This window comes from Mus pahari, chromosome 5 (genome assembly GCF_900095145.1).
Source record: "Mus pahari chromosome 5, PAHARI_EIJ_v1.1, whole genome shotgun sequence".
Classification (NCBI taxonomy): domain Eukaryota; kingdom Metazoa; phylum Chordata; class Mammalia; order Rodentia; family Muridae; genus Mus; species Mus pahari.
Window position 1 is genome coordinate 162,080,571 of NC_034594.1, and position 24,385 is coordinate 162,104,955.

The 24,385-nt window shown below is 45.8% G+C and overlaps 1 protein-coding gene across 9 annotated transcripts in view; it reads right to left on the reverse strand.

The window, feature by feature from the left end:
* Prox1 (prospero homeobox 1) overlaps nt 1–21,787 on the reverse strand; it is a 54,564-nt gene extending 32,777 nt beyond the window's left edge. For 2 of the 9 annotated variants that reach the window (XM_029538534.1, XM_029538529.1), the window contains exons 1-3: nt 19,717–20,234; nt 9,976–11,767; nt 3,079–3,186 (exon numbers count right to left, since the gene is read on the reverse strand). In XM_029538534.1, coding sequence (XP_029394394.1) covers nt 3,079–3,186; nt 9,976–11,700 — 1,833 coding nt within the window. In that variant the 5' untranslated portion in view covers nt 11,701–11,767; nt 19,717–20,234. Of the gene's footprint in view, nt 1–3,078; nt 3,187–9,975; nt 11,768–17,098; nt 17,118–18,613; nt 18,894–19,477; nt 19,687–19,716; nt 20,235–21,768 lie in introns of those variants that run through there. The other 7 variants (XM_029538532.1, XM_021197789.2, XM_021197791.2 and 4 more) reach the window with 7 other exon arrangements.
* Between the last annotated feature and the right edge of the window lie 2,598 nt (nt 21,788–24,385).

Below are 24,385 nucleotides of genomic sequence, written 5' to 3' on the forward strand. Positions count from 1 at the left end.
ATGACTTTTTAAGATAACTGAGTGGCGTTTCTGATGAAATTCTAGGGTCTCTCTTCCCATTCCCAGGGCACTCCCAATTCTGCAGTGGTTTCTTGGACGTTAAGTACAATAAAACTTGCCTTTGTGCACGTATATATACCAAATCATTTAGTTCTCTTAGTCTTGGAAAAAATGGCTATGATTTATGTGGCTAGGTGTGCTACAGAATAATGTGCACATGTTTGTGTGCAGGTGGAGAATCAACACACAGACTTGGAATCACACTCTCTTTAGGGGAGTCTTAGCCTGCTCTGCTGTCGTCCTCTGAAAGTTCTGAAGCACCCCACTTAAAATGCTTCCGAGAATGTCATCTTAGCACCACCGCTTCCATCAGCTCAAGGAATACAAATTCACTCATCACTAGCCAAGTTAAAAGATGTAATTAGGAAAGTTAAAACGTCTGATTCATTCCAAAAATAAAGGAGGAATGAGCTTCCCTGCTCTTCTGCAGTGGGTCACACATGCAACTGCTTCCTCTCATCAAGGAGGATAATCAATATTCAGCTAAACTCACACTTTAGCCTCCATTTCTCCCAGTGTGGTTAAAGTATGGATCAAATCTGTAATCGAATATTAGTGTTTTTAAAAATAAAACACTTACCCAGGTATTTTATCGTGGCATGGACAGAGTATGTGGTTATTTGTACAGCCAGTTTATGTGTACATTCTCAAGGAACAAAAAGCTTTTTTTTCCCCTCAGATTTATACTATTGCCCACCTTAGCCACTCATCATCCATGCAAATGTGTAGAGCCTGGAACATTTTTAATGTCTGTATCTTATTTTAAGTGGTGCTGTTTGGCTCAGAATGGCTTGGGTTTTCCACCCCTGTGGAGGTTCATTTTGCTGCTGAGTGATCGACCCCTGTATTTATAAAGGTCTCTGGTCTGTCTCTGGGTAAAGGTGCTATATAAAAATATATGAGGCAATGTAATAATGTTATAAAAATGCAACAGAGCAGTGCAGTAAGAGGGATGAATCAGGAGGTAACAAGAGGCACGCGTGTGTGCACATAGTACACAAAATTACAGCCCTCCTTATCCCAACCTTAGAACCAAAGACGGGTTGGCCAGGTTCTAGAAGGTGCTTGGGCATATCTATGTGACAGTGAAAGGTAGCTATGAGTGTGGCTACATTTACTAATAACATGAAAATTATTTTGTGGTGTGTGAATGTGTGTATATGTCTCTGTGTGTATGTGTGTGTATACATGTATCACTCTCAGTATGTTTCTCTCTCTCTCTCTCTCTCTCTCTCTCTCTCTCTCTCTCTCTCTCTCTCTGTGTGTGTGTGTGTGTGTGTATGTGTTTATCTCTATTGTTCAGTTCTTGAGTATGAACTTTGAGCATGGCTATGTCCTGTCCCATTGTTAAACAGTTGAGTTTGTCTGTGAGTAAAACTAAAACTGAACAGCTCTGAATCACTTGTTCCAACCAGTAGGTCTCTTGTAGAGAGCCACCTCCACATGCGAGTCTTTTTCCTGGCTCGCCCTGGCACCTGTCTGTGGAGCACCTATGGTAGAGCACCTATGGTGGAGCACCTATGGTGGAGCACCTATGGCTCCTCTGTTAACCTTAGGCTTCTTTGGCAGCTGGTTGGTGCTGGATGAGAAAAAGAACCCTCACTTAAGAAGCACACCAAGAAAGAAAATGCAAAAAGCAAAAGTTGATACACAGTTCAAAAGCCAACAAGAAGGAAAACAAAACTTGCCCTGAAAAGCCAAATTAAACAACAGTGGTGGGAACCAACAGGCAAACTGAAGCCATGGGCTTGACATGGGCATGAGATGCAGGCAAGCTCTGAATGAGGGAGAGATGCAAGAGCAGGCATATCTTGGTGGCTTGAGAGATCTTGGCTGAACGAATAAAAATTTGTATACAGGAAGGAAGGCAGGGGACCACCAAGCCCTTAAATCAATTTCAGCTCATGTAAAGTTTATAAAATTCCTTGGATAATGATACTGTAATTGTCATTATCATCAAAGTCCAGTCTATGTTTTTCTTTTAAAAAAGCTACAGATGTTTAACACATTAAGTTGATGCAAATAATTACTTCAAATCCATACAACACACACACAGACACACTCACACAGACACACATGCATACACACACTCACACACACACACACACACAGACACACACCGATACACAGACACAATCACACACACACTTTACACACATACATGCACACACAGAGACATACTCACACAGACACACACACACTCACACACATGCACACACTCATACACACAGAGACACAGACACATATACTCATACACTCATACACACAGACACACACACTTACACACATACACACACACTCACACAGAGACACACTTAACACACACACACACACACACATATGCTCGCATACACACACACATGCGCAGAGAGATCCAGGAGGTCCCAGTATTCCGTGGAACGAGGGGGCTGCAGCTGTAGGCCGACAGCTTTCATATCCTCATTTGAATAATGTGTCCTGAATCTGTCACTTTATTCATCCCCTTATGCTCAGTGTACTCCACATCAACAACAAATTAAGTTGTAAATAAGAGACAATCATCACTTTTGTTTTTAAGCAGCTAGTGCATAGAGAATTTCAATGTACACTCCTTTCGACAGGAAGGGAAGGAGGTGCTAAAAGTTAGCTTTCAGGGGCACAAATATGGAAAAACCAACAAAAACAGAAACAGTTTACTGTTGCAGAGGGGAGTGGAAATCTTTTATTTTTTCCCCCATGGAAGGTCCAGACATAACCAGTGGAGATTCATACAGGAAGCTATTAAGACATGTAAAGACAGAGGCAATGCCTCCCAGACTGGACTGAAAACCCGTGTGACTTAGGAAACATCCCTGGGCTTTAATGGACGAGTGGTAACTTTGCTTCACACCTTCAGACAAAACGGACAAGGAGAACAGCCAATCACGTCATGGGTGTGGCCAGAAGTGGGTCCCACACTCATCTCCACTAACTCCCGAGAGCCCAGATCCCCACTGCATCCACAGACAATGAAAGCCAGGCAAGAAAATCAGTCCCTACCTTCACATCCGAGAAGTAGGTCTTCAGCATGTTGGAGCTGGGGTAGCGGGTGTAAAAGAACATGAGCTTCGCCTTTTTCAAGTGATTGGGTGATAGCCCTTCCTGCATGTGGGATGCAACCGGTTAAGGCACATAAACAAAAGGGTGTGGCCCTCCTGTCCCCATCTCCACACAGACTGACAGTGTGTCCAGTCCCCGTAAGCAGCCCTGGCAAGGCTGGGTGGTCATCCATATGGCTTCCAGAAACCATCACTAACCCACCACCTTGTGCTCAGAATATCTTCTGCCCGTCTCGGGTTGCCAAAGGGAAGGGTTAGAACACACAATTCAGCTACAGATTCTTGGCTCCTGCCTGGTGGGAATGTCTAAACCCTCCTCCCCGCTTAAAGTCCAGTGTGCTATCCATACACTTGTTGCTAAGGAGACAGCCAGCCTAAAGCCCACTGCAGGGCTCCCTTCCCCAGGATCTCCTTCCTTCTCTACCTTCCCTCTCTACGGCTGTCTTCTCTCTGCCCTTTTCTCTACACTCTGCGGTTTGCATCAGATGATCAAGCCCGCCTGGGTAAAGCTAGCTACACAACACGTTATTTTCAACACGACCACGGAAGCTTCGCGTTTCACCTTCTAGGGCTAACGCGGTGAAACGTCAAGAGTCCGTTTCTCCAGTCTTGTCTCGATTGTCTTTGATCTGTTTCCTTTAAAATAACAGCTCCAACTTGGGAGGGGTAACCTGGCAGGAGAGAGCAGGAGTTGGGTGGTCGCTTTTGTTAAAGCAATGGTCCAACCCCAAATACAATTTGCCCGTCCTGGATTTATAGTTAACGCCTTTGAGAATGACATAAAAAGTTGGGGGCTAACAAATCAATACATGTGGGTTAGTAGATCAATAAGTAGCCACTTACCCCAAATAAGAAGGGCTATTTATCTAGAAACATCATCACCTTTTAGATCTGTAAACAGTGGCTAGGAAAACAGTTCCCAGGAGAACGGCAGGCTAACCATAACAATCCAGGCTGCCCGAATCTCTCCCAGATTCTTGGCACTCCTCAGCAGGCTCCGAGCTGGGATGGCTCTGGTCACATCTGTGCCGCAGCCTGGCCCTGCCATTTCCTCAGCAAATTAATGGCTTTATAATTTATCAGAGATGAAGATGCACGTGGAGAAAATCAATGTGGTCCCCACAAGGTCAATTAAGGGTCCTTCCTGGAGGCTCCTCTAAGGACTATCTGTTAAAGGAGAGTGGGAAAAAAATAGGGTGGAAAATGGGAGAGAGAGAGAGAGAGAGAGAGAGAGAGAGAGAGAGAGAGAGAAACATAGATATTTGGGAAAGAGAACCGGTGCCCGGTACCTCCCATTAGGAATGGCACTGTAGATTCGTAAGAATAGTGGGCGACCAGAAAGATGTACACAATCAAATTAATATCGATAAGCTCTTCTTGACTACTCCTGATCAAACACACTGTCATAAATGTGTTCCAAAGACAAACACCCTCTTTTATATTCTATGCTGTTTTTTTTTAAAGATCCCCTTTGTTTTTAAATGGGAAAGTTAATGTGTGTATGTGTGTGTGTGTGTGTGTGTGTGTGTGTGTGTGTGTGTGTGTGTAAAACTGAGAATAAACACTGAAGAAATAAATTTTGATTTTTCTGTGTGCAAGCCAAAGCAGCTTAACTGAACTTGTGTTTTTGTTTAAGGTCCTTAATGATTACAAAGACGATAATTTATGACTGACATACTTGTTGTGCCAAGGAAAAGCTGAAAGGCCCTCTAGTAACCTCCATTAGACTGATGGAGACAACTAAAGGAGCCGGCACACTTCAGGGCCATCTGTCCAAATGGGTAAGTGAAATCATGGCTGCAAGCTGTCTCCAGCCTCATGATAAGAGTTTTAAGGGAGCCCAAACTTAGCTGAATATCTTCGATTGGGGTTCTAATCTTTTCTTTCAGAGAGTCCTGCCTATGATTCTAAATTCCAAATCTTGAAGATTTGATCCCATACAAAAGACAAACTGTTTTGTCCTGTGTCTCAAAGAGGCACAGGGCTGTCCAAATGTCCTGGGACTTTCTTTGTATCTAAATTTGGTTAAGATATTTCAGCTCTTTGTATTAAAAAAAAAAATCCCATTTTCTTTTGATCAGAATTTAGAGGCGTTTTATTTAATGATTTGGATTGCTCAAGTGTTTTGTTTTTTTTTTCTTTGCTTCAAGATGTTTCCGGTTGGTAATACCTGGAAAGATCTGTCCAAAGAGAACACAGCCTGTCTCTGTCCCTCTCGATCCTGTATAATTAAGATAAAATTCTCATAAAATATATGTTTCTAATAAACTATTAAAAATAGCTAATGAAACATTTAAAAGCCAGCAGTTAGATAATCCCTTTTTTTTTTCCTCCTCAAAATCAATCCGAACTGACCAATTGGTTAATTTCCCTTTTAAGTGCTTGTGCTGAAAGCAACAGCTCTTCCAAGAAGGCACTAGCTGTTTCCTGGATACTTACACACGCACAATGACTCACGATGGAATAGATTCAGTAAACATACAGCTGTACTGAACACGGGCTAAGCTCCATTCAAGGCCAGGAAAGAAAATGAGCACAAATAAATATTAAGGAGGTGAAGGGGTGGGGGAAGGGAGGGGGCTGCAAACAAGCGCTGTCCCGGCAGCTCACGCGGCTCAGCTTTGTGAAGACAGATGACATTCAATTCTATGTGTAATGCAAAATAGACAATAACTGCAGAAACTTGAGAAGGCTGCCAGGTGTAAAAAAGAGAGAGAGAGAGGAGGGGGGGGAAGAAAAGATGATAAATCCATAAATTAATGAAAGACATCTGCTCAGACATATAAAGGATATCAGGGAAGGAGAGGGATACAGCTGAACCCAGGAGTTCAAACAACCTGAGAGCCTCAATGCGGTTTGTTTACCAAGCACAATATAACCTTACCTAAAGAGCAGCCGCAGGAGGAACAGCCTGGGCGGCAAAAAGGCAAAAAGGCACACGCAAAAAGAACAGGCCCTGAAGGTTTCAGGAAGAAAAAAAAAAAGTCTCCTAGTTGAACTCTGTTTCAAGCTGCAGTTCCACACAGGGAAGATGATTATCCCATTTTCTAAGCACTTTGAAATAGATTTTTCCCTTCCCTGAGACTTTCTCAAGAAAATCAAATGGATGGAAAAGACCTAAGCTCTCATTTGGTGACAGAAATAGAGCTGGACGTCACTCTTAGGAGTCTGACATCACCAAAGAGCTGTGTAAGGTCTGATTTGTTAGTTTTAACAACTTTCTTTTCCTCTTTTTTTCTTTTGATGGTTAGGTGCTTACAGCCATTCAGGATTTCATCTATGGGTTAAATTCCTAGGCTCTCCAAGGCTTGTCAAAATGTCAAAGGTCACATTTCACACCTGTAATCCCAGAGTGAGGGTTGCTGAGGCGGGAGAATTATAGTCTAGGTCAGCCTAGGCTACATAGTGAGACCTTGTCTCAACCAACCAAAAAGAACAACCAAAAACAATCATCATTTTCAACTGGTGTTTTATAATTCAGTATCAATCTATGCCACAAAACATTTTTTTCTTTTTCACCCCCCAAAATAATCACGTGACCTTCTTTGCAAATGTCAAGCCCAGAGAACAGGCTGAGGACCTCTGACTGAGCATCTCCTAATAGTTCATCTGACAACTTTGTGCTTGCGCTGGGTGGATGCAAATGGGAAAGGCAGACACAAGGCTATTTTTTCCTTGAGATGCAAAGAAGATGAGGGACAAGAAACATCATGAAGAAAGACAATTGGCTAACTGATAATCTGGGGATTTGAATAAAACTTAATATTTGATTAAACGGATTCATTTGCAAAGATACTGGACACACTGTTTTATATCCAAGACATGAGCTCTTTGACCAGGTGCGCTGAAGTTCCACTAAACATGAGCACATGGACTCCTTTCTAGAATGACCGCAAGGCTGTAAGCCTAGTATTTCAAACATAAATGACTTATGTGCTTGGCAGAACCCGTATCCAATTGAGAAACGGGTGTCGACCACTGCTCTCTATCGTAGTGATTTCATCGAGAAACAGGAATGCCCTTTGAAGTAAGAAAGAAATGTTCTTGAAGAGGGAAGTGACGTTGTCTTGGAATGATTCTCCAGTGGGCAAGTTGTTCGCCTAGCATCCAGAAGACCCTGGGTTCACTCTAGCGTGCCAGGGTTTTAAAAATAAAAGTTATTCGTGACCATTTAAAGAACTGTAAAGGCACAGTGATGGTAATCCCCACATACCATCCCAGTATACGGCTATTCCTGTCCATCAATACTGCTCCCCTTAGGGCCTTGTAGAACAAAAACTGAAGTAAATGCTACTTGCAATGGCTCCTTGAGATTTTACCAAGCAAAGATTGAGATTTGGGGATTTTGTTTTGTTTTATTTTGTCTTTCTGTTGTTTTTGTTTTTGCTTTGTTTTTTTGTTTGTTTTTTTTTTGTGTGTGTGTGTGTGTGTGTATGTGTGTGGTTTTGGTCTAAAACTGAATAGACAAAATGGTTCTGCAGAGCAGTAGGTGTCTGAGCCAGGTGAGTCGTGGGTACCGCTGCCCAGAGCGAGGAAGCAGGTGTAAAGGGAGGTTGGTTTCCTGTTGTGGCTTGCCTGTCCTTTCCCCAAAATTTGATCTTTTAAGGAGCTGACCATTCATAGGTACAATGAATAGAGAAGAGCAGAAAGCTAGAGGTTAGAGCCCAAAATGTTGGGGGGGGGTGGCTAACTGTTAACAAGATGCACGAGGCCATGGAGCCTGAAGGAAGGAAGCAACCCCAGAGGTGAGCAACCTGTATTTCAGGTGAGCAGGGTTGTCTCCTGCCATGACAGCTCAGAAGGAGGCAGAACAGTCACTCCCTGACGATGATTCCACATTTTCTTTATAGCCATGGGTGTACGGGGAGGGAAGAGAAGGGACTCCTTTCCCTTCCAATCCTCAAAATTCCTCAGGGGATTTAGATAGAAAGGGTGCATAGTGAGCTTACAGGACACTTAAGGTGAACCAAAAGACTTTTCTTTCCCTATAAAATCAAGCTAATAAAAAAGGGTGTGATCATAATTGTCCAATCATGCTAAGAAGTCCAAAACGTAGACAGCTGGCATTATTATCGAGACATTTCTGTGTATGTTCAGGATTCCAAAACCTAGATTAACTGGTCACTAAAATGAGCATGTGTAACTGTGTGTGTGTGTGTCCATCCTGCCTTCTTCCTTTTTCTCCTGCCGAGCAGGGCTGTTCCGGTCTTGTTGCTAGCTGGTAATACAGAACACAACTGTGAGGCTTAGCTTTGGGTGCACTGAATATTAGGGTCTTGAACCAGCAAACAAGCTTGGACTTAGATTTGAGATCTCAGTGGCTTTGTCTTTGCCCAAGATGTTCTTATCTTCCCTGGAGTGGGAAGGGATGCTGGACTGAGTGGCGCAGGAAGTCCTCATGCTCCTGGCTTCAGCTCATGTTATCACACTGCCCTGAAGGAGTGAGATACAATATTTCGACCATCCTGTGGACTTGGAACATCCATGTAGCCTCTGGAGTGGGCTTAGCTACTAAAATGTCAATTTCTAGTCATCAAGAAGATTGCTCAAAATTCTCAATTTAGTAACAGCCAACTTAATTGCTAAATTTTATATCCATCTGGTAATTTATTATACAAGAGGCATGCCTCCACCTGCCCCCAAATGCTACCATTCTCCCCCATACCCCAAAGACAAACAACTACAAGAATTTTTTAAAAATATTAAAAGGCTTGATTTGTAGAAGAAAAAAGTTATGGATTAAAAAAAAATCACACGAATATGGAACATAACTGCTAAAAAAATGTGAGTGGCATCTCTACCTAAGTCAGGTTCAGGACAGAGAAGAGTCATTAAAAGGGCCGTTTTTATACAGCTGAGTTTGGGATTTAACTGTGTTCTCTCGTTTTCAAAAATAATTTGCTTTGTGTATGTTAGGACAAAAGATTTCTGTGTTTGGCTGAGCAGGGGTCACTCATGCGTACAGGCAGCTGCCCCGGACCCATGAACGAGCCTTGGTGTGTGTGTGTGAGAGTAAGAGAGAGAGAGAGAGAGAGAGAGAGAGAGAGAGAGAGAGAGAGAGAGAGAGAGAGAGCATAGAAATAAGTCTGTACCTGCCCATTTCTTTTAAAAACAGTCTCACTTGAGATTAAAGAGAGAAGGCAAACCCTCCCCACACCCATCGCGCTATCTGCCCCACACCACAGATCTTTATGTGAGATGTAGTCAGGCCTCTGTAGCCCACAGCAGCCTCAAAGGCACAGTGAGAATTCTTAATGGAGTCACAAGTCTGAAAACTGGCTTTTCTCCTTACTTCTGTCACAAAACTTACCATCTTTATAAAACTCAGTATTTACAAGGTATCTCCCCACCTCCACCCCCGACCCCACCTCTGCTCTCAAGAAAGGAGACAGGAAAGTCATACAGGAAGAAAGGCAGGAAAAAAAAAAAAAGCACTGTTGGGAAATCACCTTGGAAACAGTTACTAGAGGCAATTAAGCACTTGTCGAAGTTATAGAGATGTTGGGATCGGTTTTTAAGTTTCTCTGCCATCAGAAACACCCAGCTCATGGCTGTCACAAGCCTGTCATGGTAAGTAATAGGAAAGACAGCATTCTTAAGGAAGTTGTGCACTGTGGTCCACGCCTGTCATCTGTGTATCTTGGGAGACCTAGGCCAGCCTGGGCTACGTAGTAAAGCTGCTCAAAGTCCCCAAACCCAAACAAAACTAAACCTCCCAGAACACATAGAAAACATACTGACATAGATCATCCTATACAGTGTGGGAACCTAAGCTTTGCACAGACCTCCTCTGGGCTTTTGTTTATGCTTGTTCTTGAGGGGAAAGATAAAAGGATATTGCGCTTCCCGAATAAGGTGAGATGTCGGACATATCTTGAAGATCTCCACACTCGGACTTTATGAGGGACAAAGAGAGTCCTTCTGCAGTGCTTGGTGGGTGTGCTGGTGAACAGGGGTGGTGGCTCAGATGGTGGGATGACATCTTGGTCCTCAGACTCGTTGTGTCCCGAGTCAAGTCTAAGGACTCGGGCGAGGCTCTGTCTTTTCCCGAGAAGGAGCCGGAGGGAGCACCTAGTGGACTCTGAAATGGGTAAGCCATCAAGGGCAGGGGAAAGGGATGGCGGAAGCTAGGGGTGGTGAAGCCTGCGGTGGCAGAGAGGGGCGACTGGTGCAGGGGCTGGTGGTGGCCACCCGTGGCCGGGCCAGAGGCAGATTGCTCAGATGAGTTTTTGCGGACCACCAGGGGAAGGGCTTCTGTCTGGTCTGTAGAACTAGGCATCTGCACATTGCCAAAGGTGTCCAAGGGGTTCGGAATGATGACATCACCAAAGCATTGCAGGCGCTGGTTGGCCGTGTGGAAATTGTGGTTTTCCCCATTGACTGCGAATCTGGCCTGGGGGATCTGGAGAGGCGGGAAGACCTGAGGGACCTGGCGAGAGGGTTTGGTTGAGAAGACTTTGACCACTGTGTCCACAACCTGTGACATGGCCGTGTTCAGCTCCTGTTTTAAGGTCTCTGCCAGATGCTTGCCTTCTGGCTGCAAGGAGTTTGGCCCGTGGTCCCTTTCTTTGTTGCTGCCTTCTCGCTTAGGCTTGTTCTCAGCCATCTCCTGCTCCCTGATTAGGGCTCGGGCTCTGTCGATGAACTGCCCTGGGTCCAGCTCACACATCTCATTGTCTGAGCGCCCCACCGAGTCCTGGGCCCGTGCATCCAGGATCTCTGAGCGCATGCTGTCTTCAGACAGGTCGCCATCTTCATCATTTTCAGAGTCTGTGCTGTCATAGACCTGGTAGAACTTCTCCTGCAGCTGGCGCAGCTGCTTCTGCATGTCTTCCAGCTGCTGTTTCAGCTGTCGGCGCTCCTCTCGCTTCTGTTCTTTTCGGGCTGAAACCAGCTGCTGGAAACTCTGTTGCTGCTGCTGGGGCAGCTTCTGCTTGCGTTTGTTTTCTCTGTAACTTTCTCGGGGACTCACAGACTGCGGGGCCATCTCTCTTTCGTTTTCATTGCCCCTTAATGCCACACTGGGGGAATGGCTCATACCCCGAATGATATTCTCAACCCGGGCGCGCTTTGCTCTCAGGTGCTCATCACATAAGCGATCCACATCAAACTGGCTCATAGTAGGCCTGCCAAAAGGGGAAAGACACTCTGGGGGGCTGTCTCTTGAAGAGTTGCTACATATATCCTCCTGATGTACTTCGGAGCCTGTGCTAGAGAGTCCGCTGGCTTGGAAACTGGGCTCGGTGCCACCGTTTTTGTTCATGTTATTTTTCAACAGCTGGGAAATTATAGTTGCTCCTGGAAAAGGCATCATGGCATCTTCATACGAGTTCGCCCTCTTCAGCAGCTTGCGGAGTACGTTCGACTTTTCCCCATCTGCGTGTTGCACCACAGAATATTCAACATCCTGCTCTGAACCTTGGGGATTCATGGCACTGAAAAATGTTGCCCTTGCCTTAGCAAAAAATGCAGATGCTGTCCCTACCGTCCTTTTCACTCCAATGTCAACCCTTCTCCTCTTGGTTTGCCGGCTTAAGAGGGCTGTGCTGTCATGGTCAGGCATCACTGGACAGTTATTGTGCCATCTTCAAAAGCTCGTCAGCTGGGCACAGCTCAAGAATCCCGGGACCCTGGCCAACAGAACAAAAGGGCTGATGAATCATTTTCTTTAAATTTCTCCAAATTTCCTGACCTCAATCCTGAATCAAATGCAAAATGCATAGGCTCTGGGATTTATGGCACATCACAATTATTGCAATTTATCATGAACTCCGCTTGAAATGAAACATTTTTAAATATTTCTGCTCCACTGGTTTAAGATGGATTAAGATTAAAAAAAAAAAAAAAGCAAAAACTGCTTAAGCACCAGTAATATGATTCTCTTTCACAAATGCCTAAAATGATACTGTTTATCTTCAGAAGAAATGGCAGATTATAAGAACATAGCCTCTGATGAGCAATTGATTAAATTTGGGGACATTGAGATTCTTATTATGAAAGAAGAGGGGAGTGGGTTACTCTTAAGAAACAGGGTGAAATTTTGAGGCTGTGTGAAATTTGGATGAAAGTCTGATCTGGAAACCACTGTGGCTTTTCTGTTACTGAAGGAAGGGAAGGCTGAAATAGACATAGCTATTTTGTTACAAAATTTAAAAGCAACTTTGACACACACGTCATCTGGGAAGAATGTAGTGACCAACATCTTCAGCATAAGTGGCATGTTAAGGACTGCGATGAAGGCATAGACACTCACTGTTCAGTACTGCTTAGTTAGCACAGTTATGGGCTTTGATCAGTGAATTCACAGGTGGTATCGATATATTGCTGAGTGTACATCTAACACAGAGATGTTTAGAAAGGGTCACATTATCCTTTTGGTGACTTCAATTGTTAGAAAGGTAGATTGACTGTTGCCATGTTTTTAGGAGTCACAGTACTTAATGCACAGTACGTGCAACAGTGCATTATTGAACCAGGCAAGAACACACACACACACACACACACACACACACACACACACACACATATATATATATATATATATATATATATATATATATATATATACAATACTAGTTTTGTTCTGGTAAATCTGTCAAAACAGGACTTCAAATGGCTAAGAAACTCTTCATCACACACCATTCCTGGTTCTTATGCCAAGTTAAGGGATGGGGGAGGCACTAAACAGAAGAAGCAGCTGAAGAAAGATATAAAAGAAACAAAATATCAATCAAATATATGAGAAAGGGAGGTAGCTTCTTTGTATGCAAACTAGCATTGTCTGGAGGGGGGGGGACAAGATATAAAAAGGAAACACCCTTGCCTACATTTTATCAAAGGCCCTTGATACATTGTGTCACTTAGTAACCTGCAATGCTAACCCCAAATTTTATATGCATGCAAGAGACAGCACATCTTTTTTGTTTACAATTAATGTTTTATGAAGAAAATGAAAATACTGCCTTCACGCTGGGTTTATCTGATCTTGAACTCCGCGTTTGCTTAGCAGAGCCCAGCTCCACAATAACAGGGTCCATTGCCAAAGGCAGCGTGTGGAGTGCTTGGACTCTCTCCATCTCTTTCGGTTCACCTGTAAAAACATCTATGTGCTCCCTAGGAGTGCATCTGCGGATAGCCCTAAAGAATGACTACCCATGCAAATAGGCATAATTTCAGCATGAAATAACCTGCAAAAGTCAAGAAAATATTCCATGTTTACATGGCAATAATATGTTGGTGTTTTTTTGTTTTTGTTTCTTGTAGGTTTTTTTTTTTTTTTCATGATAAATATTTCACCATGCTGTGTTTGCTCTTGGTGGATTTTTTTGTCTGTTTGTTTGTTTTTCTGATGACAAAATGTTTTTTAAAAGAGCCAGTTTTGGCATATCTTGAAGGCAAGATGTTATTTCTTTCTAGGGATCTTTGTATGTCTGAGGGCGAAACAGTTCAGGACAAAATATCCTGAACTTGGGTTGGAGTGAGCGATCTCGATGACTTTAAGTTCAACACTAAGTTCAGAACAACCGAGACTCCTCTCCCACTAATAATACAGCTGGTTTGGAGGTGACAAAATACAGCAACACATATGTTTCTGGCAGCACATTGAGTCTGATAGGTAATGTAGTAGCAGCTGTCAGGTCAGAGTAAGGACGGGAGCAAGGGGACAATTTCCCAGGAAGATTCTTTTGTGCATACAGCAGCTTTCGAAACCAGGACTTCTTGCCATCATTTCAACATTTTTACATCATTTGCATGTGTGTGTAAATCTATTTTTCCCCTTCAATATCACCTGTAAGGCACACAGACCTCCAGTGAAGACTGGAAGAAACTCCTTTTTGTATCTTGCCCTGTTCACCTTGCCACACAGATGGTTCGTCTCTCCTGCCCATCTTGGACTCTGGAGAGCACCTCTGGAGAAGAGGATCCCGGAGGACATGCCAGTGTGTTGATGAGCACAAAGTCATCCCAGGCATCCTTCCTCCCCCAGCTGCCATTCACCTTCACATCAACTGCACTTCCTCTCCTGTTGCCTAGGTATCAACAGCTGCATCCCTGCCTTAAACCAGAGCCAAGAGAAGACCGGGTTTTTCCTAAGGTAGGATGATCCCACTCCTTATCTTCACTGGAGAATAAATATTAATTAAGCATATACACTGGATCCATTGAGAACCAATATGCTGTAACTCCCTTCAAATTCACCCAAATAAACTGATTTTTTAAAAATTTTAATCAGATATTATTTAAAAATTAAATAGAGATTTATTTCTATTTTGGGCAAGAAGAATACCAATACTTGATGTCTTCCTGTAAAATATCCAGCTGAGATAGATATAAACAACAAATATAAAGAACAAAATAAGTGGGGAAAGTTATTTTATCCAGCAAGACAGGGCATTATTTTGATAGATATACATTAATTTATTTCTCCAAATAGCTTTATGATTTAAACTTAGATTTAAAAGGAGAGTGACCAGGCACATCAGGGCCATAATCTAGGGAAATTATAGGCAAGATTAAATAATAATAGCTGGCTGACCTGGTATCATATCATATTTAATTAAACAGAATATATAAATATTTTCCCACATTAAATGTGCTCTTAAGTGGCCATGGTAAAAGGAAGATAGGCAAAAACATTTTTCAAGGGTTCCCATAATTTCCAGCCCATAGTTTCCAGGATGCTACATAAGGACTTAGCCACCCACAGTGTCAACCCACTAAGCCACCCAACAATGCAACATCTCTTAGCATGTGAACTAAGCTGTGCTTTGTCAACTCCAATTACTATGGATTCTTACAATGTTTTTCACTTTAACATTGATATGGGGTTTAAGCAGGCAATAGAAAGCCATTGGGCCAGTCTTGCTGAGAAACATACAGAAGATGGAAAAATAGTGATAATAGGCTCTGGACCCAAAGGATTGCTGCCCAAATACGTGTGTCTTATAAAGCCCTCCTGATTTCAGGTGGAAATAATGTTAAAATGTTAAATTATTGAACATGTGTTGCACGGATTGGTCCGCAGTCTACACACACGCTCTGAAACCCTTGTACAATAGACAGCATAAAGCAGCAGATGCCACTGCTGGGGAGGGGGGGAGCAGGAAAGCAACTCAAGGCATGGGCAAACAGATCTAACTGCTCCAAAAGAGTCCTCCTTGAAACCCACACTCTGTCTCACAAAGAAGACCCACGCAGAGGGTGCTTTTGACTTCATGTTTTTGTTAAAACACAAAAACAAAAACAAACAAACAAAACCTCCCAAACACCAGCTTTCAGTAAAGAATTTTTCAAAGAAACACAGCAATACGAAGTGAAGTGGTGCAGGGCTCAACTTTAATAAAGAACTTATTTTGGGGAGGGGGTGTGTAACTTTTTACTACATCTATCTGGAGCCCAGATTCTAGACAAAGAAGTGTTTCATTATGGTAATTATCCAGATAGTTCAGAGAAATCTCTGATGAGGCCTGGGGAGTGTAAGGCTGGCCTGACTTCCTACCAGGCGTACTCAGCTATCTGTCCAGGTTGACAAAATTATTTGAAGAAATGACTTGGATTTTATTTCTTTTACAAAGACACCTTAAAAGGGGTTTTCTAATGATTTAAGCTAGTCATGTAGTTTCAAGTGGAATGGCATCAACAATAGTTTAAGTCATTCTGAAAAATCAGCCTGAATACAACAGGGGAAAATCAGAAGCTTTGATTTGCACATGTGCACATGCACACACACACACACACACACACACGTGCATATACACACCTGTACACACACACACACACACAGTTACTAGCTTTCCCTTCCCTGCATTTCTGCTAAGTAGCAACTTCTGACTTAGAGATATTTCTGCATGCTGCAAGGTGAAGAAAGCTTTTGACTTTTGTGGAGAACCTACTTGGCACAAGTTAATACTTTAACAAGTTGTGATCTTATTGACAAAAATTAAATTTCCTTTTACAAGAAGAGGTTTTTAAACCATAACCATTTCACTTGGTCATCCTCATCTTATCTAAAAATTCCATTCATTTTTTAACTTGAAAAATGAACACAGAACATTTTTTGAGATCTGCCCAGCATATTGATTTCCACTCATTTAAAAGTTGCAATTCATCAAATCAGGCAAATAAAAGAGTGTGAGAAATAATCTTAAAAAATACACTTTTTTTTTCTTTTTTCAGAAAGACCAAAAATGGTCAGAATTATCTTTTGAAGCTTGGGGTGAACTAGGCAATCATACTGAAGAAATTCCTTTTATGTTGACCCTTCCAATTTATACAAATACTGCATTTTAATTCTATAACAACACATCACCAGGAACACTGTTTTCACAGGATAACACTGACAACATTTGACAATTTCCTTTAAAATTCTAAGTAGTAAAACTTATATTGATAGCACTGATAGTATGTAGCGGAAACCATACTTGAAATGATACAGGCAATCTGTGGAGAGAGATGTTAAGAGTTGAGTAAATAAGAAGGGCCTGGTAACTTACAAAGTGAGTCAGCTTTAGGCTTGGAGGTTGCACAAGCTGCTTGCAAAGGAACCAAGCTAGCCATGGACACATGGAGAACAATGATACATGTTGCATATGCAAGATTTTCTCCTCACAAAGTAATGACTAAAATAAGTAGAATTCTGCAGTGCAGGCACATAAAATATCAATAAGTGCCAAGTGTGGCTGATGCCTATTAAAAATAATGTATATGAAGACAGCCATAGGTAACGTTTTAATTATTAAAATCTTCAAAAGCATACAATGAAAGTTATAGAAGGGGGTGACTAACATTTAAGTTAAAAGACTAAGTGACATGCATCTTTCATTTTCATGGAAACAAAGACAAATAACCCTAAATAACAAAACTAACCAACAAGAATGTTTATCATCTGGCCTATTCCCATACAACTCAAACAGGAGACACCGCCTCAGAAGGTTAAGTTTTAAGAATCTAGACAGACTTACATAGAACGCCCAACATCTCTCCTGCACAAAAGCAGACTTTCTTCTTTCTCACTGCAAGCAGCCTGTTTCATTCGGAAAACACTCAGAAGTTCTTGCAAGAAACTCTTCATAGAACTGGCTGCCCAGATCTTCCATCAAATAGCAAAAGCCCAGCTCCCACTCAGACTTAGATTCTCCTTCTCCATCAAAGTCCTATCTAGGACACCTGACACATGTCTGATACAATGGCAGGCACAGCTCACTTTGTGAGAGTATTTAACACAGGGCTTGAAAGAGTTTAGGCACACACTTATTCTTTTGGGCCAGGGAGAGAAAAAACACTACAAAGACAAGCTTTAATAGCAGTCACAGTTGTGAACTGGCTTTGGTATTTTAGGCAGTTACAAACTACCCATTGCTGTCCAAAACACACACACACACACACACACACACACACACACACACACACAGATTCCCCCAACCCCCCTTCAAAGCACAGACTTGCCAGAGAGGCATAAACTGGAGGGAAGCAAAGAGAAAGTCAACTCCTTCCACCTGCTGCCCTGAAGTGGGGGCGGGGGGGGGGTTGCTTTTGGCAGGCTGGCAGACAGAAGCCTGAGATATGACCTCAGCAGTCACCTGCCAACATCCTTAAGACAAATACACAAATACAAACTATCCCCCACCCACCCCAAAAAAACCCTCTCACGGCAGGGGCTCAGACACACCAGCCAAGAGCTGATTCCCATTAGCCTGACAATCCCGTTAAGGAGAACCACCATAAATTCACGAACCTCCTCATCCCTGAAGCCTGTGGTCTGGAGCTGTACAGAAACACAGACCCCAGGAAACTTGCACCTGTCTTTCTTGACACAACACACCTGTCCAGCCCTGCCCATGTGCATTCTGGTAACAGACTTTTGCCTGACTGGTTTAGGAGAGGAAATGATTTTTTTTTTTTTTTTTAACAGAGGGGCATGGGGAGGGGGTGGTAAAAAGCAGGGAGAGCTCGGAAAGGGAGAACAGGAGGGAGACTCTGAGAGAGGAGGCCACCCTGGGCTTGCTCTGTTTTCATTAGCTTAAGGAGACAACACAGATCTTCTAGGAAAATAGAAGCAAGCAGGTGCGGTTCCAGCCTTCCCCGAGGCGGAGAAGGGCTCTGGGCTGCCAAGAACAGCGTTTCGCGCTCCAACCGGCAACCTTGGGCTACTTAAGACTGTCTCCCAGCCCCTCCTTCTGCTTCTGCTCTGAGCCGCCGGGAGGACTCAACTTCCCAAGAAGCTGGGCAGGGGTGGGAGAGCCTGAGTGTGGTTCGCTGCTCTGCCCCGGTCCCCATCGCTCCCTGCACCAGCGCTCAGTGTAGCAGGACTAACCGGCTGGCACAGCAAAGGCAACGACAACTTGCTCAGCTGGACTTTGGGTGAGGTCTACCGCCCCCTCCCCCGTCTCTTCTCCTTGTCTGTTCAGGCAAGATAGCAGCTCTCCCCCCTTCCTCCCGCCCTCCTCGCCGTTCTTCTCAGCAACACTCACTCTCACCTCTCCACTCTGCTGGACTCTTCTCCTCCCTCCCCAGTCCTAGGAACTGGGGCAGCAGAGTAGCGGCACTCAGCGAGGCCAGGGCGCAGCTGCCCACCACCCAAGCGTGCCAGTAATGGCTGGGAGCTTCTTCTCGCCTATGGGCGGCCCAAGCACACCCCGACCCGGGGCGGGCCCTCTTCGGTGCGGCGTTCAGGTCGCCCCACTAGCGACCCCTGAGGCTCTCGGGCAAACTCCCCCTACTCAGTGCTTCCCAGCGCGGGCGAGTAGACTGGGTGGAGGGGCACCGCGCTCGCTCCTCCGGACCGGACCGTCCCCCAACTCGTCTCTCCTCAGTTGCAGAGCTGGGTGCAAGCTCCCCGCTCTGAGCACACAGAGGAAAGTCACCGGGCGCCCCCTCCTCCCTGTCCTCTTCCCCAAGGCCGGCCCTCTGCTCCGGGTTAAAAAAGGAGAAGTGAAAGGTATGCAAACACCAAGCAAATAGGGAAAGCCGGGAAGAAAGGCAGCTAGAATAAACAAGACAAAGGGAGAAGGACTCGGGGACAGGCCCTGGAGTTTCAACTCCCGGAGAAGAGAAAGAAGAAGCTGGGAAGATAGCAAGAAAAAAACAAAATCTAGAACAACAACCAAAAGGGACTCGTCCCCCTCGCGGCCCCCTCCCCTGAAAAGAGTGCAAGAAAAATAAATAAATAAAAATAATACAAAATAAAAGAAAGCTAGAGCCTCAGCGCATCCCAGACACAGTACACAAAAGGTGACAAGATCAGCGACAAGTCCAGCAACGCCAGCCTCCCCCCCATCGCCACCATCACCCCAGTCACCGACAGGCGCGAGAAAGAAATAAAAGCCAAGCAGATCACTTACTCTTCGTTAACTGGGAGGAGTGGAGCTCGGAGTTCCACTGAGCCTCCTGCTCAGAAAACTGTTTTTAGAGGCTATTTGATCACGATTCATGTAAATAACACCATTTCCCCCTTGGAAAAAGAATGTTTACACGGGTGTGAGTAACGGGAGGCTCTTCTCTCTCTTTCCCATTCAAGAGCGAGCCAGTGCGAGCGATTCTGGAAAAGGGGAGGGGACAGCTACCGGGTGAAGATACTTACGCGGTGCGGGCAGCAGCGGGGCGCAGCCACTCTCACTCTCTTTCTCTCTCTCTCTTTCTTTTTTTCTCTCTCTCCCTCTCTTCTTCTCTTGCGGGCAGAGAAGAAACCCACGCGCGCACGCGGTGATGTCTTACTGGTGATAACTGGCCCAGGGGTCGGTGAGTCTGTGCGGGAGCGAGTGATCTGGGCGAGTGCTGAGAGGCGAGGGGAGAAAGGAGGGAGGGGAGGGGAGAGGCGCGAGGGCAGAGCCGGGAGCCCGGGGAAAGAAGGGGAGAGAGAGCGGAGAAGGCGGCGAGGGCTGGAGCGCGGAGCGGTGGCCCGAGGCGCAGCGGGCGCGGCGGAGAGGCTTGTGTGCGCCGCGCGGCTTCCCCGGCTGCGGTGGCCGTCGCTTTCCCAGCGCTCTCTCAGCTGAGGGCTCTGCTCCACAACAAGATTTACTTTAAGACACAGCTGAAGGAAACAGGAAGACTGCACGTCACAGTCCCACTGACGTACCCGGTCCCAGCACCCAATCGCGAGGCGCCTTCGGATTCAAGGGGGGATAGCCAGGCAAGAGAACTTGTGAGGAAAAAAATATACATATATATAAAAGGGGTGGGGGTGAGGGGCTGGGGAGAGAGGAGGAGAGGGGGGCCCCGCACTCCCCCGCCCGGGCCACCAGCCCCGGCCCCCACCCCGCCCTGCCACTGCTTGGGGCGCCTGGATCGCCGCGCCCCGGCCGCCGCGAGCCATCTGCGGACGTTGTGCACCGCGGCGCCCGGCTCACACTTGCTCTTCCAGGACGCAGCTCTTTTTTTTTTTTTTTTCCATTTCACTGACACAGATGATGGAGTTCTCCCAGCGGCCGGGAGCGCTCCCCTGACTGGGATGGAGGAAGGCTTGGAAAAGTATACGGGATAAAAAGTGGATGTTTTAAGGGTCGGGGTGGCATAAAGGACGGAATGTTGGGGGGGGGCACATATCGTTCCGCTTTGGAACCGATCATTGATATAGCATCAATAGGACCTGTCACCCTAGTTTCCTTTTAAAGAGGATGAACAAACACAGGTAAGCTTAGGTTTAAAAAAAAATAAAATAGGTGCCAGAGATTTCACACTGGGGCCGCTAAGTCTGATATTAAAAGCTCTACCCGCACTGGCTGAGTCCCAGTCAATCAGATCTCAGAATTTATAGGAAGGCTATTTGCCCCCGATTACCTTTAAAATATTATTTCAATTGTAGGCATAGTGACCACATATGCTACAAACATCATTTCTCGGTCACCCTTCTCCAGTTCGTGCACCCCAACATGGCCAAAGAAATTAGTTCGACATAGGATTGACAAGATTTCGAAGTCTGCATGACAAACTTAAAAGTTTATTGGGCGAGACATCTCAGACTCTAATACTTAAAGTCACATAACACACGTTGGTTTGACATCTTGGTTGAAAAAATAGCAGCAAGATTTCTTCAGATAACATGGGTCTTAAAGAGGGCCTTGACTTTCGTGACAAATGCTGAAGAGCCTCCAGTTTCAGCCTGAATGGTCCTCTCCCTGGGCACAGTTAACAGCAGCGCTTACTAAAGAGGCAGTGTGGACGTAAAGACTCCAGAAACCCCGAGCCTCAAGCGCTGAGGAGCACTTTAAATGTTCATACCTAGGAGATTAGAGACTTTTACAAAAGGTGCCGTGGGGACAAGAATTTCTCCGAGTCCCTCCGATTCAATCAGATCAAAGGTTGAAACGTGTTGTGACAGAGTATTTATGAGATGCAAGTACACCGGCAGACCCGCCACCATCGTCTGCCGCGCACACCCTAGGACCTTCTCAGACTCATCAGAATGGGAGAGGATATTAATCCCCCTGTGAGTCGAACAACGGTGTCAGTGTGAATGTCTGAAGTGTGTGCCCTGTGGGAAACTTTTGGCAGGCACAAAATTCAAATATTGAAAAGGACAGAGAGAGAGAGAGAGAGAGAGAGAGAGAGAGAGAGAGAGAGAGAGAGAGAGAGAGAGAGAGAAAGAGAGAAATCAGGCCAGTTAGGTGGGTATGCAGGAAAAAAAGAAGCTCACCTAAGCATCCCCATCCAGCTTCCCACCTCCTTGACTGACTGGAGACCTTACCGAGCTCAGGTCAGGAAACAGCATTGCCCAGCGCTTGCTCAGTAAACTACCCGCACCTCCAATGATGGACTCCTGTCGCAAATCGGGACCGGGGAGTGAAATTATCTACACACGTGCCCGTTAGATGGGGGTGAAATATGGGTTGGACACCTTTGAGGTAAACGGATGTACTGAAAAGGGTGGAATTCGGGATTCTGAGAATTGTTTCGACCCTTTATTTTTCTCTTGAAGAATCTGTTTGCGCTTAAAGTTAGCGTCAGTTCGACGGGTAAAAGGAAGGATACAGAGGAAGAGAGGAGGTTGAAGGGTGGACGGAGAGATTCCACTCTGTTGTACTTTGTGTTAGTTGCACTTAGCGTTCGGACGCACGCTTTGCACATGACATGATTGGGATCTGGCGGCGGGAAAAGTTTCCTGCGTGTCCTCAAACAAATCATTTATCAATCTCGCAGAGGGACAAAATAGGCCTGACATGAAGCTGGGGTAACCGCCAGACAGACAAGCAAACTCCCCACCGACAGCCCGCGCCTCTGAGGCTCGCGGCTTGCCGCGCTCAGCTGCAGCAGTTCGCAGCCCGCACTAGGGCACAGGAGCTGCGCGTGGAAAGCCGAGCGCTGGCCACGCTGGGTGTGTGAGCTGGGGTGGCGACCTGAGGTTCTGAAAGCTTTAGCCAAGCCCTGTCTTGCCCCCTAACTGTCCAGGCTTCGCGTGAGCCAAGCTCCTGGCGTGCTGTCTGGCCAGGGCTTCTGAGCTCCCCTGGGTTCCAAGCCGCACTAGAGCACTCCAGAGGCCCAGGGCCCCTATCTCTGCCGACTCGCGGTTTGTTTTCTGATAGGGAAAAAGCTATCAGTCAGTCCGGAGACCAGTGGTGTTCTAAATACCGGCTTCATCTGCGAAGTCAGGGGCCAAGCTCCTTGCAAACCATTCTTTTGCCCACCCTGGCCAGCACCATCCCAGTCACTTAAAGCGGGCACAAGTTCTGATCCGTCTTGGGATCAGCTGTGCTCTTGTAGGTTGCACTAGTGGCTTATCTGAAGAGTGATTAAAGTGTTGTTAGCGAAAAGCAGTTGTGCATCCGGGCAAAACACACTTTTCCTTGACTTTTCCCTCCTGTTCCTTCTTAAAACCCTTAGGGGCTAGGAAGGGAAAGCTTTGCTTATAGGTCATCTGAAACCTTACAAATAGAAGGCACCAGTGCCTAAGAGATGTGGGGGTTGGGGGAGGTTCGAGCGGATCCAAAGAAGAGGCAAACCCGAGAGCGGGATGCTGAAGAGCCTTGAAGGCCTCCTGCCTGCCCACTCACCCACCACCACCCACCTGAGGAGGGGACGAGAGGGAGGTCGCTGTGGCAGCGGGAGCAGACCAGCCAGCTGCTAGTCGCCTAGAGGCGGGTTGAAGGCTGGCCTCTCCCTCTCCTCCCCTGTGCCCAGCATGACGCCTAACCCAACCTGGATTTGTTCTGAGTGGCGGGGGAGAAAGTGAAATGCCACCAGATCAGTGGCAAGTAGCAGCTGCGGCGTTCTCTCTTGGGAACCCCACTGCACAGAAGCCTCCGAGTGATGTTTGTTTAACCAACAGCTTTCAAAGTAAACACCAGCAAGTCCCTCCAAAGAAGTTGGGAGCCATGAGGACTGTCAGAAAAACTAATTAATAATAATAATAATAATAATAAAACTTTCTCCCCACCAGAACAAAACGAGCACCCCCACCTCCACCCCCACACACATTTTACCATAAAATGGCACAGAATCACCACACTCGTAAACATTCATAGGAAAGACTTAACACGCAACAAGGTGACCTCAAAGAAAAACACAACCCCACGGGGATGAAGGATTACTGGTGACGGGGGGGGGGGAGTGTCATATGACAGCTTGATGCGGGGAAGTGGACAGAAACGAACAAAGGGCTAGGGGAGAGTATTCACTGCCCTAGAGGAATAAGGAGTAGGCTGGAAGCTATTCTCCGCCAGCCCTGGCTTTGCCTCAGGCACCGAACTTTCCAATATCAAGATATTAACAGATGGTGCGGAGCGCAGGGAGGGCTCTTACTTACATAACCCAGCCACTGCACCGGTCGCGCTGCGACGCGAGAGGCACCCGCCAGGCCTTCGGTGGGGCTGCTCAGACTCCCTGAGGTTGCTTGTTCATCTGCAACCCCTCCCAGGCTTTGAGGGCCAGGGTGCAGAGAGTCTGTGATTTCGGTTTTGTTTTTTCTTTCTTTCTTTTTTACACACACACACACACACACACACACACACACACACACACACACATTATCTTCTTCAGTCCACAACAGGGAAACTGGAAGGGCGCTTGGGTCAGAGATAAGCAGAGGGACTCCTGCGGAGACTAACGGGGTGCTCTTCCCTGTGCTTGGAGGTGTAACAGAGTGGAATGTTCCCTCTCTCACACACACACCAACACACTCGCCGCCACCACCAGTGGGTGTGATCAGTCAGTCTTGCTGGCAGCGAGGTACAAAGGCAGGTTCTGGCCGCAGGGGCGCGGGAGTGGGTGGGGTGAGGGTGCTCAGGTCAGCAGACTCTTCTGCACGCTGGGCGCAG